General features: G+C 40.6%; 1 protein-coding gene across 3 annotated transcripts in view; it reads left to right on the top strand.

Moving 5' to 3' along the window:
* The window catches only part of avil (advillin), a 55695-nt gene that overhangs the window by 13362 nt on the left and 22825 nt on the right, over positions 1-19508 (top strand). For all 3 annotated transcript variants that reach the window (XM_062966424.1, XM_062966425.1, XM_062966423.1), the window contains 9 exons: positions 2557-2753; positions 8620-8728; positions 8872-8982; positions 10455-10660; positions 11087-11165; positions 12404-12502; positions 13987-14140; positions 15981-16081; positions 18497-18634. In XM_062966424.1, the coding sequence (XP_062822494.1) occupies positions 2557-2753; positions 8620-8728; positions 8872-8982; positions 10455-10660; positions 11087-11165; positions 12404-12502; positions 13987-14140; positions 15981-16081; positions 18497-18634 (1194 nt within the window). The remainder of the gene's footprint in view (positions 1-2556; positions 2754-8619; positions 8729-8871; positions 8983-10454; positions 10661-11086; positions 11166-12403; positions 12503-13986; positions 14141-15980; positions 16082-18496; positions 18635-19508) is intronic.

The following is a 19508-nucleotide window of genomic DNA, read 5'->3' as shown; positions in this document are numbered from 1 at the left end:
AGTTCCTCTTTTAGGGAACTTCCCTATGACAGGAAACACTCAAGATTCACCTGGTGACCTACCCTGTTTCCCCTAAAATAAGACATCCCCAGAAAATAAGACCTAGTAGAGGTTTTGCTGAATTGCTAAATATAAGGCCTCCCCCAAAAGTAAGACCTAGCAAAGTTTTTGTTTGGAAGCATGCCCGCCAAACAGAACACCAGAGCATGCAGGATCGGTAAATGTATGTACCATAGAGTGGTATACATGGAAATAATGGTAGTAACAAGAAATTCTTGATAGGATTCACAGTTTGTCTGGTTATGCTGGTTTGTGATGACAACTACTGTAGAGTATATAATAAATGTTTATTTTTTGGTTCAACAATAAATGTGAATTCTTCATGGAAAAATAAGACATCCCCTGAAAGTAAGACCTAGCGCATCTTTGGGAGCAAAAATTAATATAAGACACTGTCTTATTTTCAGGGAAACACGGTACACATTAAGGGAATGGGGACCAAACCCATTTGTATGGCAAGAAATTAGGCAAAAGGTGGGATGATGCTAGAGCTTCTGTGACATCTACTACATCCTGGGCAAAGTTAATTGTTATTTTATAATTCTCACAACTTACCTAGGCTTCCAGGATCAGTATCTCTACGAGGATATGATCCATGGGATGCACTAAAAGATGTGGCGTGGTGTGTACAAATAGCCCTGCACAAGTCAACTGTGGAATTAACTAGCTACCGCTCAATTGTTTTTTGAAGAAATTACTGTGTTCAATAACAAAGTTACAAGAAAGGGTGGAAATATACACAGCATCGTAAGCCAGAAGTCTTGTCTGAGATTCACGACTATGGTTAAGGGGTAAATGTGACCATTCAACACTGGTCCTTTCTAGTGCCTCGTTTTGTAGTGCTTCTGTAACTCTTTGGCTTAGGTGCTACCTGGTTTAAGAGGCAGGTTTTTGCAGGGTGGTGGCACAGTGTGTTAAAGCACTGAGCTGCTGAACTTGCGGACCAAAAGGTCCCAGGTTCAAATCCTGGGAGTGGAATGAGCGCCTGCTGTTAGCCCCAGCTCCTGCCAACCTAGCAGTTCGAAAACATGCAAATGTGAGTAGATCAATAGGTATTGCTCCGGTGGGAAGGTAACGGCGCTCCATGCAGTCATGCCAGCCACATGACCTTGGAGGTGTCTATGGACAACACCGGCTCTTCGGCTTAGAAATGGAGGTGAGCACCAACTCCCAGAGTTGGTCACGACTGGACTTAACGTCAGGGGAAACCTTTACCTTTACCTTTATTACCAGTGGTAGCTACAATGACAGAGCTCCATCATCCTAGATCTTTGTGATGATACAGAATCTTGGCCAAGTAAAAGACTGCCTAGTGAAATGGGCCAGGGATATTGGACACACTATTAATTTGGAACAATGGGAAGAAATATGGAATAAAAAACTGAAATATACTGCATCCACAAACTTGTGAGAGAACTGGTATAAAATGCAATTTTGTTGGTACTGTCAAAATTCTGTAAGAATACTGCAAACACATGTTGGAAATAAGGAACAAAAGTAGGAACTTTCTATCATCAGTGGTGGTCATGCAAAAAATATATATCAAAAGATACTGGGTAAAAATACATGAGAAAACACAAGAAGCTTTAAAGAGGATATTCCAACTAGCACCAGAAATGTACCTATTAGGCATAACAAGCAGAAAGTTTAATGAAAATCAGGAGAAAATGTTCCTCCATATGAGTACGGCGGCAAGAATGGTACTAGCTAAGGTTTGAAAAGGAAAGGAGGTACCAACCATAGAAAAATGCACCTAAAAATGCTTGCTATAATACAAATGGATAGTCTAACCCAAAAAATAAGAGAAGGAAAGAAGAAAACGGACTGGGAGGAGTACAGAGAGGCCATGCGAAATGATGGAGCATCATTTATTATAGACCTGACCTACATATAAACTGGACGATAAGACAACAGCGGGAAGCCGAAACCTAATGAAATTAAAGAGTCTTAAAGACAATACAAAACTTTTGAAAAGAAGATGGGAAGTCAAATTTTATATCTATTTTTTCTTCTTTTTGTCTTTTATTATATATTTTTCTTTTCCTTCTTTTTTCTCTCTTCTATATGGTTTCTGCGTGTTCTCTCTCCCTCCCCCTCCACTCCTCACCATTCCTGACTACCTTAGATGTATACACCTATGAAAACCCGAATAAAAATTAATTTCATTAAAAAAAAGAATCTTGGCCTATGTTGTATTTGGAGTGTAATATAATAAAGGATGCCATAACTCCTTTTGAAATGTTAGGCCCTGTCTACAGCCCCTTCTACACTGACATATAATCCAGATTATCAAAGCAGATAATTCACATTATCTGCTTTGAACTGGAATATCTGAGTCTACACTGCCATATAATTCAGTTAAAAGCAGATAATCTGGATTTTATATGGCAGTGTAGAAGGAGATTCAGGCCACCAGTCCACATTATACTTAACTTCCACAGAGATTTTCCTTCAACCTATCTTCATTTCTCCCCCTGATCTCTGTCCCTCTTTTAGACCCGTAAATCAGGCACTGCCATGTCCTATGATGTCCACTACTGGATTGGGAAATCCTCATCACAGGATGAGCAGGGCTGCGCTGCCATCTACACCACCCAGCTAGATGACTACCTTGGAGGAGTCCCAGTACAACACCGAGAAGTGCAGGGCTACGAGTCTGAGCTCTTCAAGGGCTACTTCAAGCAAGGTGTCATGTGAGTATGGGGCCAAAGGAAACTCAGAAGATGTCTCACTTCAAATTATAGCACTGGAGATGTTGAGGAGATTCACAGGACCAACATGGAGCATGGCCTTTAGTTTGAGAGCTGCGGGTATAAATTGCCCCCCCCCTTTGACCTCAGGTATTTTAATATGGCAGATGAACTCCTATATACATTCTCAGCCACATAGCCTCCATGTGCTTTTCTGCTGCCTGAAGAGTGGAAGACTACCCCCAGATATTTAAAACATGGAACCTGCTCAATTTTTTATCATCTATATTCCAATGGTGGAGCTTAGGTCTTTTGGCAAACACCATGATTTTCGTTTTGTGATAATTGAGTTGTAACTGATCTTCTCTACAATATTGTGCCAATGCTTTCAAAGCTCTTTTGAGGCCTATTGGTGTTCTTGAAATCAGTGCTGCATTGTCAGCATAGAGTAGGATGGAGATATGTCTCCCCGCGAGTTTTGGAGGGTGAAAGTCCATGTTGTGCAATTGCTCCACCATAGAGTTAATGTAGAGGTTGAATAGTAACGGGGCTAAGATGCAGCCTTGTTTGACTCCTTTCTCTGTTCTAACAGCGTTAGTGAGGTGGCCTTGAGGGTTGCATCTTATTTTGAGAGACGTCCCTTCATGGAGTCGACGGATAAGATGGAGGAGCCGTCTGTCAATTGAGGTGTCTTCTAATTTTTTCCCATAGTTTGGCCCTAGAGATGGAATCAAAGGCAGCCTTGAAGTCTATAAAAGCTACATACAAGGATGCAGAGCTGTTGGTAGTGTATTTTTCTATCAGATGCTGGAGGACTAGGCAATGGTCCGCCATAGATCGTCCTTCCCTAAATCCAGCTTGTTCGTCGGCTAATATGCCTTCTTGATCTATCCAATCCTGCAGTTTCCCTTTTAGGTGTCTAGCATAAATTTTACTAATAATGTTAGTCTTTACTAATAATGTTAGCCTTTAGTCACGCATGCCAATGGGACATGCAAATGTAATTGGGGGTCATAAAAACAGATAGGAAGAATCATGCGAGGTTAATTCTCCAACAGATGTAGCCCTGCCCTCTCGATCAGCAGAGCAGCAACTGTTGGGACTAAATTCTTTAAAAGGCTGACACTTTTGCAGACCGAGCATATGCCTCTGCGTGTGTCTCTCAGTCTCTGTTTGATGTGTTTATGGGCATTGAATGTTTGCCCTATGTGTGTTATAATGTGATCCGCCCTGAGTCCCCTTCGGGGTGAGAAGGGCGGAATATAAATACTGTAAATTAAATAAATAAATAAATAAATAAATATTACAAGATAGTTTCAGATTGCTTGTTAATACATCATGATAAATAATGCAAGGCTGTTATCACAAATTTGTTTGTCCTCGAAAGCAGTTTGTATCATGTAGCAAGCATACACGCAAGTCCTTGGAATTACATAAAACTATTTTAACGCTTTTCTAGGGAACCCTCGGGTCCATCAGAAATCTGTCAAGAGTTCCACAGAGAAAATGTTGCTAAAGACAGGCATGTTTTCCCAAAACACAAATTGGCTCCTTATTATCCATCTTTCCCTGGAACTAGTTGCTTCATAGAAGTTCTGGGTGTGTTTTAAGGCTTTTGCAGGTGTGCCTCGAGCAAATTGAAACAAAATTGGAAAAATTTTGAACATGTTTCAAAGTGTTATTTTCTGTTTAATTGTGTGCTACTTACCATATATACTCGAGTATAAGCCGACCCGAATATAAGCCGAGGCACTGAATTTTACCACAAAAAAACTGGGAAAACATTGACTCCAGTATAAGCTGAGGGTGGTAAATTTCAGAAATAAAAACAGATCCCAATAAAATTACATTAATTGAGGCATCAGTAGGTTAAATGTTTTTGAATATTTATATAAAGCTCTAATTTAAGATAGGATTGTCCAACTCTGATTAAATCATTATTCTCATCTTTTTCAATGTAAATGTGCTTAGGTATCCTTTTTTAAAATAATAATAGAGTAAAATAATACATGTAATAATAATAATAATAATAATAATAATAATAATAATAATAATAATAATAAATACAGGAAAAATACATGTAGTAATAAATAGAGTAAAATAATAAATATAATAATAATAAGATCGGAGTGAAATAATAAATGTAATAATAATAATAATAATAATAATAATAATAATAATAATAATAATCAGTCCTAGACACTTGGGAAGTGTTCAACTTGTGATTTTGTGATATGAAATCCAGCATATCTATCTTGTTTGCTGTGTCATAATAAAATAATAATAATAATAATAATAATAATAATAGAGTAAAATAAATGTAATAGTAGCAACAATTATAGAGAAAAATAATAAATGTAATAATACCAATAATAATAGAGAAAAATAATAAATGTACCATATATTGTCGAGTATAAGCTGACCCAAATATAAGCCAACCAGGACCCTCACCCGAGTATAAGCCGAGGGGAGCTGTTTCAGTCTTTAAAAAAGGGCTGAAGAACTAGGCTTATACTCAAGTATATACAGTACTTTGAAAGTAATCATTATATTCCAGAAACTTAGTTTTTGTGGCTGCCACAAACAATGTTGAATTGGTTGAGATTCGATGAGATAACCTATAGTAAAATGTGCTGCAGGATGTCCCGCAGAAACAAAGTTTGTGCAGTTTAATAAACCTTTTCCATCTTCTATTGACAAAACAGGTATGATGTGGATGAAAATAACACAAAGTGTGGAAATGCAGACAACCCATGGAGGAAAGTTTGGCCAGCTATGCAAATTTAGCACATAAGGCAGAACATCCATATCCTCCATTGTCCCTATTTGTTAGGGACAGTTTGATTCATTTTCCGTTGTTCCACTTTTTCAGCTGATTTTTAAATGCCCCAGGTTCTCTCTCCCTTTCTCCTTCCATTGGTCTCAGATGCAGCAAACTGAGGCTGGATCTACACTGGCCTTTATTCCAGGATCTGATCCTAAATTATCTGTTTTGAACTGTATTAAATGAGTCTACATTGCCAGATATCTTGGATAAACAGATAATCTGGGATCAGATGCTGGAATAAAGGGCGGTGTAGATCCTAAGTTCAGAATGTTCTTTGATTTTAGGTTAACTACAACTCCCCAAATGACAAAATCAATCCTCCCCCAACCCCAGAAGTAGTCAAATTTGGGTGTATGTGGTATTTGTGCCAAATTTGGTCCATTGAATGAAAATACATCCTGCATATCAGATATTTACATTATGATTCCTAACAGTAGCAAAATTACAGTTATGAAGTAGAAATGAAAATAATGTTATGGTTGGGGGTCACCACAACATGAGGAACTGTATTAAGGCGTCACGGCATTAGAAGGTTGAGAACCACTGCAGTAGACAAAAACAATCTGTGACAGCCTTTTCTTACTTACATGTTCTGTTTTTCCTCTTGAATACCTTTTGCCATATTGGTCTCACTCTGATGTTGCTTGGCCCAGTTTTCATCTATGAATAGTTGGAGCATCTCACAAGCATCTATCATCCTACCTCTTTGACAATAGAAACATAATGATGAATGACTAAGAGTCTACTTCTCTTCCATATATGCTCCAGTGAGCCTTCCCCTTCTGCTTCTCTCTTTCCTGCCTCTGTTTTTTTTTTCCTTCTTTCTTCTTGCAAAGGACCCCTCATGATAAAGGCTGCCACCAGGCCAAGCTGGTGACTGTAATACAATCTGACATCCCCTAGTTTTTAGACCCATTTTCAGGGGGTAATAGCCAAGCAGTGGGCTTACAAAAGAATCATAAGAACAGAGACACTGTGATTTTCCTTTGTGAAATGTCAGAAGGTATGTGCTCTTTTGTTAAAGAAAGTTTGGACAAGGAGGCAAGTGTCCAACTGTACCTTTTGTCTGAATTCTCCTGTACCACCACTAGATGGAGATGGAGCACCAAACCTCTGTAGATCTGACTTAGACCCACTTGTTGAGAATCTAGTGACCTGTAGGGTGTTATTTTCTAGACTTAATAACTACTTAGAATCATATAATAGTAGAGTAGGAAGAGACCTCATGGGCCATCTAGTCCAACCCCCCGCTAAGAAGCAGGAAATTGCATTCAAAGCACCCCCGACAGAAGGCCATCCAGCCTCTGCTTAAAAGCCTCCAAAGAAGGAGCCTCCACCACAGTCTGGGGCAGGGAGAGCCACTGCTGAACAGCCCTCACAGTGAGGAAGTTCTTCCTGATGTTCAGGTGGAATCTCCTTTCCTGTAGTTTGAAGCCGTTGTTCTGCATCCTAGTCTGCAGGGCAGCAGAAAACAAGCTTGCTCCCTCCTCCCTATGACTTCCCCTCACATATTTATACATGGCTATCATGTCTCCTCTCAGCCTTCTCTTTTGCAGGCTAAACATGCCCAGTTCTTTAAGCCGCTCCTCATAGGGCTTGTTCTCCAGACCCTTAATCATTTTAGTCACCCTCCTCTGGACACTTACTAGCTTGTCAATATCTCCCTTCAACTGTGGTGCCCAAAATTGGTCACAGTATTTCAGGTGTGGTCTGACCAAGGCAGAATAGAGGAGGAGCATGACTTCCCTAGATCTAGATGCTATACCCCTATTTATGCAGGCCAGAATCCCGTTGGCTTTTTTAGCTGCCGCATCACATTGTTGGCTCATGTTTAACTTGTTGTCCACGAGGACTCCAAGGTCTTTTTCACACATACTGCTGTTGAGCCAGGAATCCCCCATTCTGTATCTTTGCATTCCATTTTTCTGCCAAAGTGAAGTATCTTGCATTTGTCCCTGTTGAACTTCATTTTGTTAGTTTCGGCCCATCTCTAGTACTTCATCGCACTAGAGAGAAAAAATCCACTTAAAATCCGGTTTCTGCCACCTGCAAAATTCTGGGGTTTGTAGTTTAGTGAGACCGTTAAAGGCTCCTCCCTAAACTACAAACCCCAGAATTCTGAAGGAGGCAGAAACTGGATTTTAAGTGGATTTTTTCTCTCTCGTATGGTGAAGCCCATTATAATAAGTCATGATTTCTCATCCACGATTCCCCGGAACTCTAGGGTTTTGCAACTGTGGAGAGATCGTGGCAGAAAGAAAAATATATTTTTCTTTAGCAGTAAATTGTCTGCAATGATTCCCTGAAACCTGAAATTTATTCCTTTAGGGTAAAAAGTATCAAGATTAGAGGTTGCTCCAAGGAATTGCCACAATCCTTTTTTTCCTTTAAGTAAATCACAGGGGCATCTACACAGTTAAATTAATGCAGTTTGAAAGCATTTGAACTGCTATGGCTCAATGCTGTAGAATCATGGGAATTGCAGTTCTACTAGTTTTCTCTACTAAAGAGTGTTGGTGCCTGAACAAACTACAAATTCCATGATTCTACAGTATCAAGCTATGGCAGTTCAAGTAGTATCAAACCAAATTAATTTGGCGGTCTAGATGTTCCCATAGTTATTGCACATGAGAAAACTCAAGTATCCTTATCACTAATTTTGAAATACCTGTACTGTTTTATCTACACTTGAATGAGAGGCATTAACTCCAGTCAGGTATATTTTGGACATATGAACAGCTTGTATGAATGCTTATGGCTAATCCAAGCTATTATCCCCACTTTTCTACTCCTTTATTATTTTCAGTTTTAAAACATCAAAAGTGGTCAAACCAGGTTGCAAAAACTGCCCTGATGTTTTAATGTAGCTTTGTGTACATTGTTATGTCATATTGCCTTGAATTTTTTAAATGTCTGCAAACTTTGGCAAATATATTTGGCAATATAAAGAAACATTCAAGACCTGAGTTGTATTGTTGACTAGTGTAAAGTTACTAGATTTGTCCGGCTGTCATGTCCTCTCCTCTCCTTGCATCCAAACAGCTACAAGAAAGGGGGTGTTGCCTCCGGATTGAACCACGTGGAGACCAATACCTACAATGTCAAGCGGCTGCTGCATGTCAAGGGCAAGAGGAACGTCACAGCCACGGAGGTGAGCTTGAGCTCAGCCCTCTGCCTTCTCACCTTGCCAAGCGATGTTCTTCTCCATATAGAACAGGAGAGCGTGGAGGATATCTATCTGAATCCCTTGACCTTATCCTGTTTGCATCTGATCTTGCACCCCAACCTCTATAGGTGGAGATGAGCTGGGAAAGCTTCAACAATGGTGATGTGTTCCTTTTGGATCTGGACAAAATCATCGTTCAGTGGAATGGGCCAGAGAGCAACAAGCAGGAACGTATAAAGGTGCGGGTTCAGCTGCGGGCCAAGGCACTGTATATGTGTATGCACACAACTCCCTTGAGTTTCTGTGTTCTCTGTAGTTTTAACTATAACTATTATAAGGGAGTAGTTGAATGTCATTTTCTTTTCTTTATTTAAAAGATCGAATCCTTTTCATTATCCCATATCCTAGTCTTGATTTATCATCCCCCTTCCTTACTATTTGCTACAGAGAAGGCTTCTTTCTGTAGAAGTGAAAAGTTTCTCCAACGAACCCAAGAGTGTTGGAAAAGCCTTAGGTCAGTGGTTCTCAACCTGTGGGTCCCCAGATGATTTGGCCTTCAACTCCTAGAAATCCTAACAGCTGGTAAACTGGCTGGGATTTCTGGGAGTTGTAGGCCAAAACACCTGGGGACCCACAGGTTGAGAACCACTGCCTTAGAGACTCATTCTTGTGACATTCTATTCCCACACTTCCCAGCTAGATAAGGAAGCCCAAAAGAAGGAAGAGATCAAAATAACATCTTCTCCAACATGTTCTCCAGAAACTAGTATACAGGAGTATTCAGCCTCTGGTTGTGTTGTTATGTGTGGTCAAGATAACTTTGACTTATGGTAACTGTGTCATGTAAGGAGCCCTGGTGATGAAGTGCGTTAAAGCGCTGAGCTGCTGAGACCGAAAGGTCCCAGGTTCAAACCCCAGGAGTGGCGTGAGCAGCCGCTGTTAGCTCCAGCTTCTGCCAACCTAGCAGTTTGAAAACATGCCAATGTGAGTAGATCAATAGGTACCGCTCCGGTGGGAAGGTAACGGCGCTCCATGCAGCCATGCCGGCCACATGACCTTGGAGGTGTCTACAGACAACTCCAGCTCTTCGGCTTAGAAATGGAGATGAGCACCAACCCCCAGAGTCAGACATGACTCCTCACTATTATTGTTATTTTATATACTTCCTCATGAGTAAATTAGATCATATTGACTGACCCTCAGACAGTTAAATAAAAACAAGAAATGTGAAATTACAGTCATTCATCTGCATCTTCTGGGGTTAGGGGCCCAGAACCTCAGTGAAAGTGTAAAATTGTGAATTTAAAAAATGGCTGTGAACCTTTCAAGGACTTTCTAGATCTTCCAGGAAGCAGACCACAAAATCTCTCTAGGACCTAAAGATTCCTAGAGGAACCATTTAAATCAAGTCCATTTATGATAAAATTTGCAAAAGTCAAACCTGCAAATATGGAGAGCTGACTGTAGACATGCCTGAAAAGAGATGGGTCAGAAGGATAGCACATCCTGTACAGGGAGAAAGTCCCAGGTTCAATTCCCAATATAACTAGATAAGACTGAGAAAAGTTACAGCCTGGGGCTTTTGAAAACTTTTACCCTTTTATTGCTAAATTCTCATTGTGAGCAGCTTCGGCTTCAACTGATCAATGTTCTCAGCTTGGTGTAAGGCTTACTGTTCCATTGCTGCAAATGTCACCTTCTTCTTTCTTAGGGGATGCTCCTTGCGAAAGATATCCGTGACAGGGAGCGTGGGGGCCGGGCTCAGATTGGCATTGTGGAGGGTGATGAGGAAAAAGTCAGCCCAGATTTAATGAAGGTGTTGGAGAGTGAGCTTGGAGAAAAGCCCTGTGACATCAAATCTGCTGTTCCTGATGAAGTGGTGGACCAGCAGCAGAAGATGCAAATCTCGCTCTATCGGTGGGTGGAGAGGACTTCCTTGCTGCCGTTGTCATTGATGACAGTATTGGCAGGGATGCACTAAAAGCTTGGAAAGGTTGCTTTTGGGATGATAATGCCACAGTCTTGATCACACTGGCTTGAGGATACTGCATTAGCCTTTCCCAAGTTCTGAGTATGATCTAGTGTACAGAGGTATAGGCTCATTGAATCGTCATGTTGGCATGAACAAAAAAAACAAGGTTTTAAACAGAACCCAAATAAAAAATCATCATACTTATTATGGATGATACATCATACTTATAGGAACAGGTCACTAAAAAGACTTGAAATGCACAAATAAAAATTTGGAGGAATTTTAGAAAAAGTTGTTAGGGGATTTTGCAATCATTCCTTGAACTTGACCATTCAAAATTAAACAGCTTCTCTTTCCCCCTTCTCCCCTAGTGTTTCAGACTCGGGAGGGAAGATGGAGGTTACAGAAGAAGCCCAGCGACCTCTCATTCAGGACATGTTGAGCCACGATGTAAGCCTGAGATGGGGAGGGAAGAGCTGTTTTGGTATACCTGCGCTCCAATAATGCTTTGCTCATGGGAGCAAAATGTGTGGCTCTTCAGGTGTTGTTGGACTACAATTCCTACCAGCCCCAGCCAGGATAGCCAGTAGAGCATCTGGGTCCCCAGATGTTTTGGCCTTCAACTCCCAGAAATCCCAACAGCTGGTAAACTGGCTGGGATTTCTGAGAGTTGTAGGCCAAAACACCTGGGGACCCACAAGTTGAGAACCACTGCAGTAGAGTCAGGGACAATGGGGGTTGTGATCCAACAGCATCTGGAAGCCATATAATTCTCCAGTTACTCCTTAGCTGAAATTTACAGCTCATTGACATCAAAATAAATCCTGTGGGATTACTATGAAATGATGGCCGTATGGATTACACCCACGAGTTCTTACTTTGACTGCATTTTCCTGAAAATATTGGATAAAATTCACAAAGTTCTCTCCCATCTGCTAAGATACATGTTTTGTAAATGATGCTTTGGATACTCTCTCTTTGCAGAAAAAAAGAATGTAATTCTGTAATGCAGCATGAGGTCTTTAGTAATTCTCAGCGACTGGGATTTTTTGGAAGAAGCCATGACAAGACAGCAATCAAACGGCTCCTCGCCAATGTGCCAAGAGCCCCTTAGTGTAACTGACACATTATTTTTCTACAGCTATTGGAAGTAGAATTATGACAGAATTTTCAAAGTCCTCAATATATTGTGCAGCATGTGGTAGCAACTATACAGAAAATACTCCCAAAATACTGAGCTGACTTATCCACAGGTCAGTATGCTTTCTCCTCTCTGTGGAAGGACCCTCACTTATCCACAGCTCATAAACAAATCCATATTTTTGAACCCCAAACCCGCCCTCATTTTATACAGCAGGTCAATTTATACATTAGCATATATGGTACTTGTAACTGAATTATTGTTGTGAGCCTTCAAGTCCTTTCTGATTTATGATAACTTTAAGGAAAACCTATAAGCATTTCTTCAGAGCATGTTTGCCATTGACTTCCTCTGCAAGAGATCATTATGAACAGAATATAAACCCTCCATCCATTTATCTGATGTCACTTCAACTGGCTCAGGCTTTGCCTTCAATATCTGTCTAAGGGTGAAATTAAGGGTTTCTAGATTTCATCCCTTTCCCATGCTATGAAGTCGATCAGAAGCCGTGGAATGCTTTGAACTGTTTCCTTTCTTTGTGCCTCAGGACTGCTACATTTTGGATCATGGTGGGATGAAAATCTACGTGTGGAAGGGCAAAGGAGCCACCAAAGTGGAGAAGCAAACAGCCATGTCTAAGGCCCTGGTATGGTGTGAGAGTCTCACTTAGTTTCATCTTCCCATTTTCTATTTTGAAGTGTGTAAGGCACCAGGTGTTTTGGCAAGATTTATTCAGAACTTGCCGTAGCCTGAGACAGTGTGACTGGCTTCCCAAAGCCTTCATCAAATTCTCAAACTATCCATCTAATGCACAATGTGTGTGTGTGCTGTGGAAAAATTTATTCAGAGCAGATTGCCATAGTCTGAGACAGCATGACTCTAGTGTTGCTACTCTAAAGCTTATAGCAGGCATCTAATGCACTATAATAGCTCTCTGTATATTTTCTCAGTACCTACCTTAGCACCTACTGCTAAGCATAATAGTAAATTAGGGCATAAGAAACACAAGTGGATCCATTTTGAAATTAAAAATTAAGTATTTTATTTTGTTTTCAGAAAGGAAGTTGTTGTGCTTAGTTTACTAGTACCGTGCCTATACTAGGGCCCTTCTACACATGTCTGAAAACCCAGAAGTAACCGGGTTAAAAGTGCAGGTGGAATTGGGTTAACAGCTGCAAAGCACGTGTTAAAAAGGTGCACTTAAAATCCAATTCCACCTGAAAAACGTGCATCTTCACATGACTGTATATCCCTACAGTCATGCAAAACACGTGTTTCTCTTCCTTTCCCCCTGTGTAAACTGGTCCAATGCATGTGCACATTTAAAAAATCCAAAGCTGCTGATCAGCTGATCGGGCTGTCAAAACATGGAGCCATGGGCACACAGGTGGCTCAAGGGAAGCAGAATGGGAAAGCAATTAGAACTCTCCAAAACTCTTTCTTGTGAACTTTATAATATTAAACAGAGCTTGAATTAGCCATTGGTGAAGAGATAGATCTGACGAAAGGTTTTTTTCCCTTTTAATCACTCTGTTATGCACTGGACCTCATATACATACATGCGAATCTGCTTGTGTTTATGTAAAAGACTTCCCGGCCGACGAGGCGAGGGTCACTGGATTCAACATGCAAAGAGGGGTGTCACTGGACATGTGAAGAGATCATAAGATATTCACATATGTGCATTATAAGGTCCAGCACATAATAAAGTGAATATTTAAAAAAATCTTCCACCAGGTGTCCCCCATCTACCCTCCATATTGATCCGCTCCAAAGGAAAATGTGAGGAGGGAGGGGGCTGGGGAGATTTCCCAGGATTGACAGGTCTGTGTGTGGGCCTGCTATTATGTCCCAGGATATTTTGCCCCAAATTAAAATGAGAATTTTGGCACTGTCTGGAAGTGTCCCTAAAAGCCAGAACAGGGCAAAATATTTCTGAGTGAATAAATGCCATACTTCAAGTTCAGCAATATGTATTGGGGGGTTGGGGTGTGCGCGTGGAGGATAGTGCTTTAATGTGATGGTAGAAGTGATATAAAGTGAATTTGACATCTATATAATGCAAGCTATTATGTTCTCACTTTGGAAGACCACCCTTAGTCAATCCTCCCTCTTCCTCATACTTGGCAGGAATTCATGAAGATGCAGGGCTACCCTTGCACCACGAACCTGGAGACAGTGCACGACGGAGCCGAGTCTGCCATGTTCAAACAACTCTTCCAGAAATGGGTTGTGGTTGACCAATCTGTGGGGCTCGGAAAAACCTATGCTGTGGGCAAAATTGGTAAGGCAAGTCCTGTCCCTGGATGGGAAGAGTGTGACTTGGGACAAACTCTTTTGTATCCACATTCCTGGACTGATGGTTTTTTGTGGCTGCACATTGCCTTTTGAGTTAGGCAAGGAACAAGGCTTGGAGTGCCTTCTCCAACCTCCTGAAGGATTGTGTGTTCATTTTATTTATGTAAATAACTTTACATTTGTTTCAGTTAAATAAGCTGCCTCCAGTTCCTGACACACAAGACAGTTGCTTGCCTCAGCATCATGGTTTGGTAAAATTTGCTTAGGGGAAGAGCATTCAGCAACCTCAGCAATTCACCCTCTTTTTTATTCTCATGGAAGTCTTCATTGTTTGTGTCCCATCTGAAGGTGTAGAAAGCATACACATAGGTATTGTTCTTGTCAGTCTCACAGACTGTCTTCATAATCTAAACAATTGCCTCTGGAAAAAAGGGGTTTTGAAACGGAATGAGAGTGTGAGATTTTCACTCTTGATACTGTGTTGACACTAGATTGTCCTTCTTGATTTCTTCTCTTTTTTTCTATCTAGAACCATAATGCATTGCTAAGTAATGACAAGACAGATCCCATCCCAAAGAGTTTAGAGTCTTTAAAAAAGGTGCTGGTAAAAAAAGCTCATTACCAAAAAAATTCTCAGTGTCTCCATATTTCAACACACTTCTATTCCCATATGTCAATAATTTCTTGTTTACAAAACAACTGAAATCTCATTGAGGATTTCCATCCTTGTAAGTCAGCCTGTGAAAATTAGAATTGGGTGGGTCCATAATGTCTATGTCTAAAAGGACGGCTCCTCTGTTAGTATGTAAGGGGACCAGAAATGAGACTGGTGTGCACTAGGGCTATTGCCGTCTTTTGTACGTCCGGACACTGGCTAGGAAGTGCCGATGCACATCATTAGAGCCCTCTGCTCACCAGGGGTGGATCTACACTGTAGAATTAATGCAGTCTGATAGTATCTTAATTATCATGCTTCAGTACTATGGAATCATGGGTTGTAGCTTTTCATGGTCTTTAGCCTTCTTTGCCAAAGAGTGCTTCTTCAAACTACAGCTCCCCTAATTTATTAGCATTGAGGCATAGCAGCTAAAGCAGTATCAAACTCATGCATTCTACAGTGCAGATGCATCTTGTATAACACTTTTGCCTTTATCCTATTATGTATCTTCACAACTTGCCAACAGGATTACTTAGTCCCTCTGCTTTGTTGATATGTATATGTGGAGTTATGTAATATACACTGTGACTGAGGATTCCGGATGGTAGCAATATCTCTCTGGTTTTTTTGTCACCCTTGTTCCTCTCTCCAAGAGTACCTGATGCTCTTAACTAATATTTTAAGTAGATTGCTGTGTTGTTTCTTTTCAATTTTTTGTATGATAGATTAAAATAACAACAACAACAACAACAACAACTTTATTTGTATCCTGTCCCATCTCCCTGCCGGGCACTTGGGATGGCTCACAACAAAAATGGCATCCATTTAATGCTAGACATACATAATAAATTACCGAGTAATATAACACAAGTAAAAAAGATAAGCAACATGCTGTGTAAGAGTTGCTTTGGGTTCCATATAAGAGAAAAGTAAGATATAAATAAATATTTTAAAATAAAGATTTACAACCTATAGATCTAACTCAACAATGGGTAACAAAAGCCTTTCAGATGTTTTCAGCTACAGCTCTCATGCTCCCCAACCCCTGCCAACCTTGGACAGAGCTGATGGGAATTGTAGGCCAAGAACATCTGGGAGGCCATAATTCTCGCCTGTGATCCAGTTGATGCCAGCTGCTCCCTCTCTTTGACGGTTGTTCCTTTTCCAGCTAAGATCAACCAGGAGAAATTTGATGTCACCCTTTTGCATACTCAGCCAGAACTGGCGGCTCAAGAGAGGATGGTGGATAATGGGGAAGGAACAGTGAAGGTAAGAACAAATCCCAGAATAAAGAGCTTGGCTTTTCTTTCCAAATAAAATTCTTCTTTATTTTCGTCTTTCCAACAGATAATCATATCAGCAGGATCAATAGTATGTACCGTAGCCATTTAAGCATCACTCAGAAATCAGTGATCATGGTGCTTGATATCTTGCTGAGCCTGGAAAATAAGACATTTGTGTCCTTCACTGGCTGAACTGCTTTCATATCACATAAAAGGAGGTTGAGCATTTTAAAGAAATAAATGGGACTCAGCAACTCTCACTGACTGGGATTCTAGGAGGTCTATTATTTGTAAAGTTATCCTATGTCAAGGCCAACTTCATGGCAAAGGATTAACAAATAAGAAATACATTGCTGATGAGCATTATCAACATTCTTTGCTGATGAGCATTATCAACATTTATAATGTTGTCAAAGGCTTTCATGGCCGGAATGACTGGGTTGCTGTGATTTTTCCGGGCTGTGTGACCATGTCCCAGAAGCATTCTCTCCTGATGTTTCACCCAAATCTATGGTAGGCAACCTCTGAAGATGCCTGCCATAGATGTGAGTGAAACGTCAGGAGAGAATGTTTCTGGAATATGGCCATACAGCCCAGAAAAATCACAGCAACCCATTATTTTATAATAATTTCACATAATGTACACCCCACATTTCTGCAAGCGATTATGATTTTAGAAGAAAACAATGGCAGAGAATAGGATATTCTTCCATTAGGAATAAGCAGATTAGAAAAATTGGCATAGTGTTCTAAATTCTAACTATAGAATTTGAATGTTTGGCTCTTAAAACTTGACATTTCTAGGGATTTATTTTGAGATCTGTGTGTTCAGACCTGGAGATTTCATAGAAACTCCCAAAAAGGTAAAGTGTGAAATATTTGCCTTGAAGAGATCTATGTGTACAGAACTAAATGTTATTTTGGGAACCCATCTCTCTCTGTGTTTTTGCAATGATAATACAGGATTTAAAAGGAACATCTTCAGGAAATGCTCTCGCTAGAAGCCAAACTTATTAAATAAATGCTATTGTGCTTTGGAAGTATCCTAAGAAATCATAGTAACTTCTTATGAGACATGATTAAGGCTAGTTCTACACTAACTATATAATGCAGTTCAATGTAGTTCAAACTGCATTATATGGTCAGTGTGAAATCAGCCTTAGTGGAAAACACAGCAATACCGGGAGAAATTGAAGGCAGTAGGAAAGAGGAAGACTACAACATGAATAGTAGGGGCTGCGGTAGTGCAATGGATTAAATCGCTAAGCTGCAGAACTTGCTGACCAGAAGATCGGCGGTTCGAATCCAATGAGCATGGTGAGCTCCCACTGTTAGCCCCAGCTTCTGCCAGCCTAGCAGTTTGAAACCATACAAACGTAAGTAGATCAATAGGAACTGCTCTGGCAGAAAGTTAACAGCACTCTATGTAGTCATGCCATCCACATGACCTAGGAGGCGTCTACAGACAATGTCGGCTATTCGGCTTAGAAATGGAGATGAGCACCACCCCCTAGAGTTGAACTCGACTCGACTTAATTTCGAAGTGAAACCTTTACTACAACATGGGTGGGAAACTCAAGCAAACCATGGCTGCAAATTTTCCAGTATTGCATTTTGAATGCCAGGTTCACTTGGAGGTCTCACATTCAAAGGGTTGTTATGAGGTTAAGTTAACTTGATGGTAAAATGACAAGGAGTGCTTAACTCACATGTACACATTCTCCATTGCAAGTGTATCCATCAAACATTTTTAAATCCCTTCCCCTTGAGGGTAAGAAAGCAAGAAAATGCTTTTGAAAGGTTTTGCCAAAAAATGTTTTAGACTCCCCCAGATGGCTCAAGGCATAGTAGAAATGCCATCTTCACACCCCTAAAGTTCATTTAAGAACATTATTGAACCAAATACATTTTTCAAAGTAATGTTTTTGTGAATCAACATCTGTGGAAGTCCTGTGGAAGTCGTCGCCTTAGTAAATAGGGGGGGGGGGGGGTTAGACAGTCATCATTGCCAGGTCTCCAAGCAGACTCTGAAAATATAGTTCATTATAACTATAAACTGGTTCCAGGAATTTTCATCTCCACTAGAAAGAGGTTTTTGTAAAGCAAATGGACCTTAATTGTGTACTCCAAAAACCAAGCCTTCTTAAAATACTTTTCATTGCAGCACAAATAGCTCACAATGATGATTGATTTGGGGGAAATTTGTTTTCCTCCCAGCTACTCAGAGGATTACAAATACAGACAGAAGAAGTGGTATGACAAATGATGTTGCTGTCCTTTCTAATTAATTTTTCTGGGCACTTCAGTCCTGCCAGTCCCATTTCTACTACACTGTGAGTTATGGGGGCAATATAACTTCTAGGATGACATACAAATGCACCGAGTGTTTTGTCTCCCCTAGGTCTGGAGGGTTGAGAACCTGGAGCTTGTTCCAGTGGACTCTCAGTGGCATGGATTCTTCTATGGCGGAGATTGCTACTTAGTCCTGTACACCTATGAAGTGAGCCGGAAGCCACGTTATATCTTGTACATCTGGCAGGTATGTGGGAAAGTCTCAACTGGGGTCGCACCAGAAGCACAATTTGTTGACTGCCCATGGGGGATTTGATTTCATAACCTTTTGTGCTCATTGCCTACTCTTCCTTTTCCAAGACGGCGCTCTCCAGATGTGTTGAATTACAGCTCACTTGTATTTTAACATATCTGGCAGAAGCATCCTTGCAAAAGAGTAATATAGTGTTTGCAGCTCCTCTCTATTTGCCTCAAGCACAAAATGAATGTGTTCCAGGATCCAAATGAGCTTAGTACCCTGTTCAGGCTCATAGGAACAGAAGCCAAAACAGACATGCCTACTGCCAATGTGTTTCTCATGGGGCGTTTAGAAGAACGGTTGTCATGGAGCAAAGACTTTTCGATGCCACAGTCCTGATCCTGTTTCTTATACCCAACTTTTGAAGATGAAAATATGTGTTACAGTCCATGTAATTATCCATGTAATAGTTTGGCTAAGAGGAAGAGAAATATTAAAAAAGGAAGAGATTAAGATTGAGGCTCCTTCTACACTCTCATATAAAATCCAGATTATCTGCTTTGAACTGGATTATATGGCAGTGTAGAAGAGGCCAGAGAGAGAGGGGGGGGAGAAGGAAAGGAAAGGGAAGAGGAAAGGAAAGAGGGAGGAGGAGGAGACAGTAATTAGCTGGCAATCTACTGAGTCACGATGAAGAACATGTAATTTGGCAGATGTTGCCTGGTTGCAACTCTCATCCATCTTACCCAGCATAGACAATGTACAGTTTGGGGTTTTTTTCGTGTGAGGAGCAACTGGAGTTGCTTCTGGAGAGAGAAAATTGGCCGTCTGCAAGGACGTTGCCCAGGGAACGTCTGGAGGTTTTTTGATGTTTTTACCATCC

This window comes from Anolis carolinensis, unplaced genomic scaffold (genome assembly GCF_035594765.1).
Source record: "Anolis carolinensis isolate JA03-04 unplaced genomic scaffold, rAnoCar3.1.pri scaffold_20, whole genome shotgun sequence".
NCBI lineage: Eukaryota > Metazoa > Chordata > Lepidosauria > Squamata > Dactyloidae > Anolis > Anolis carolinensis.
The sequence above is the reverse complement of the archived record's forward strand: the minus strand, read 5'-3'. Positions and strand labels throughout refer to the sequence as shown.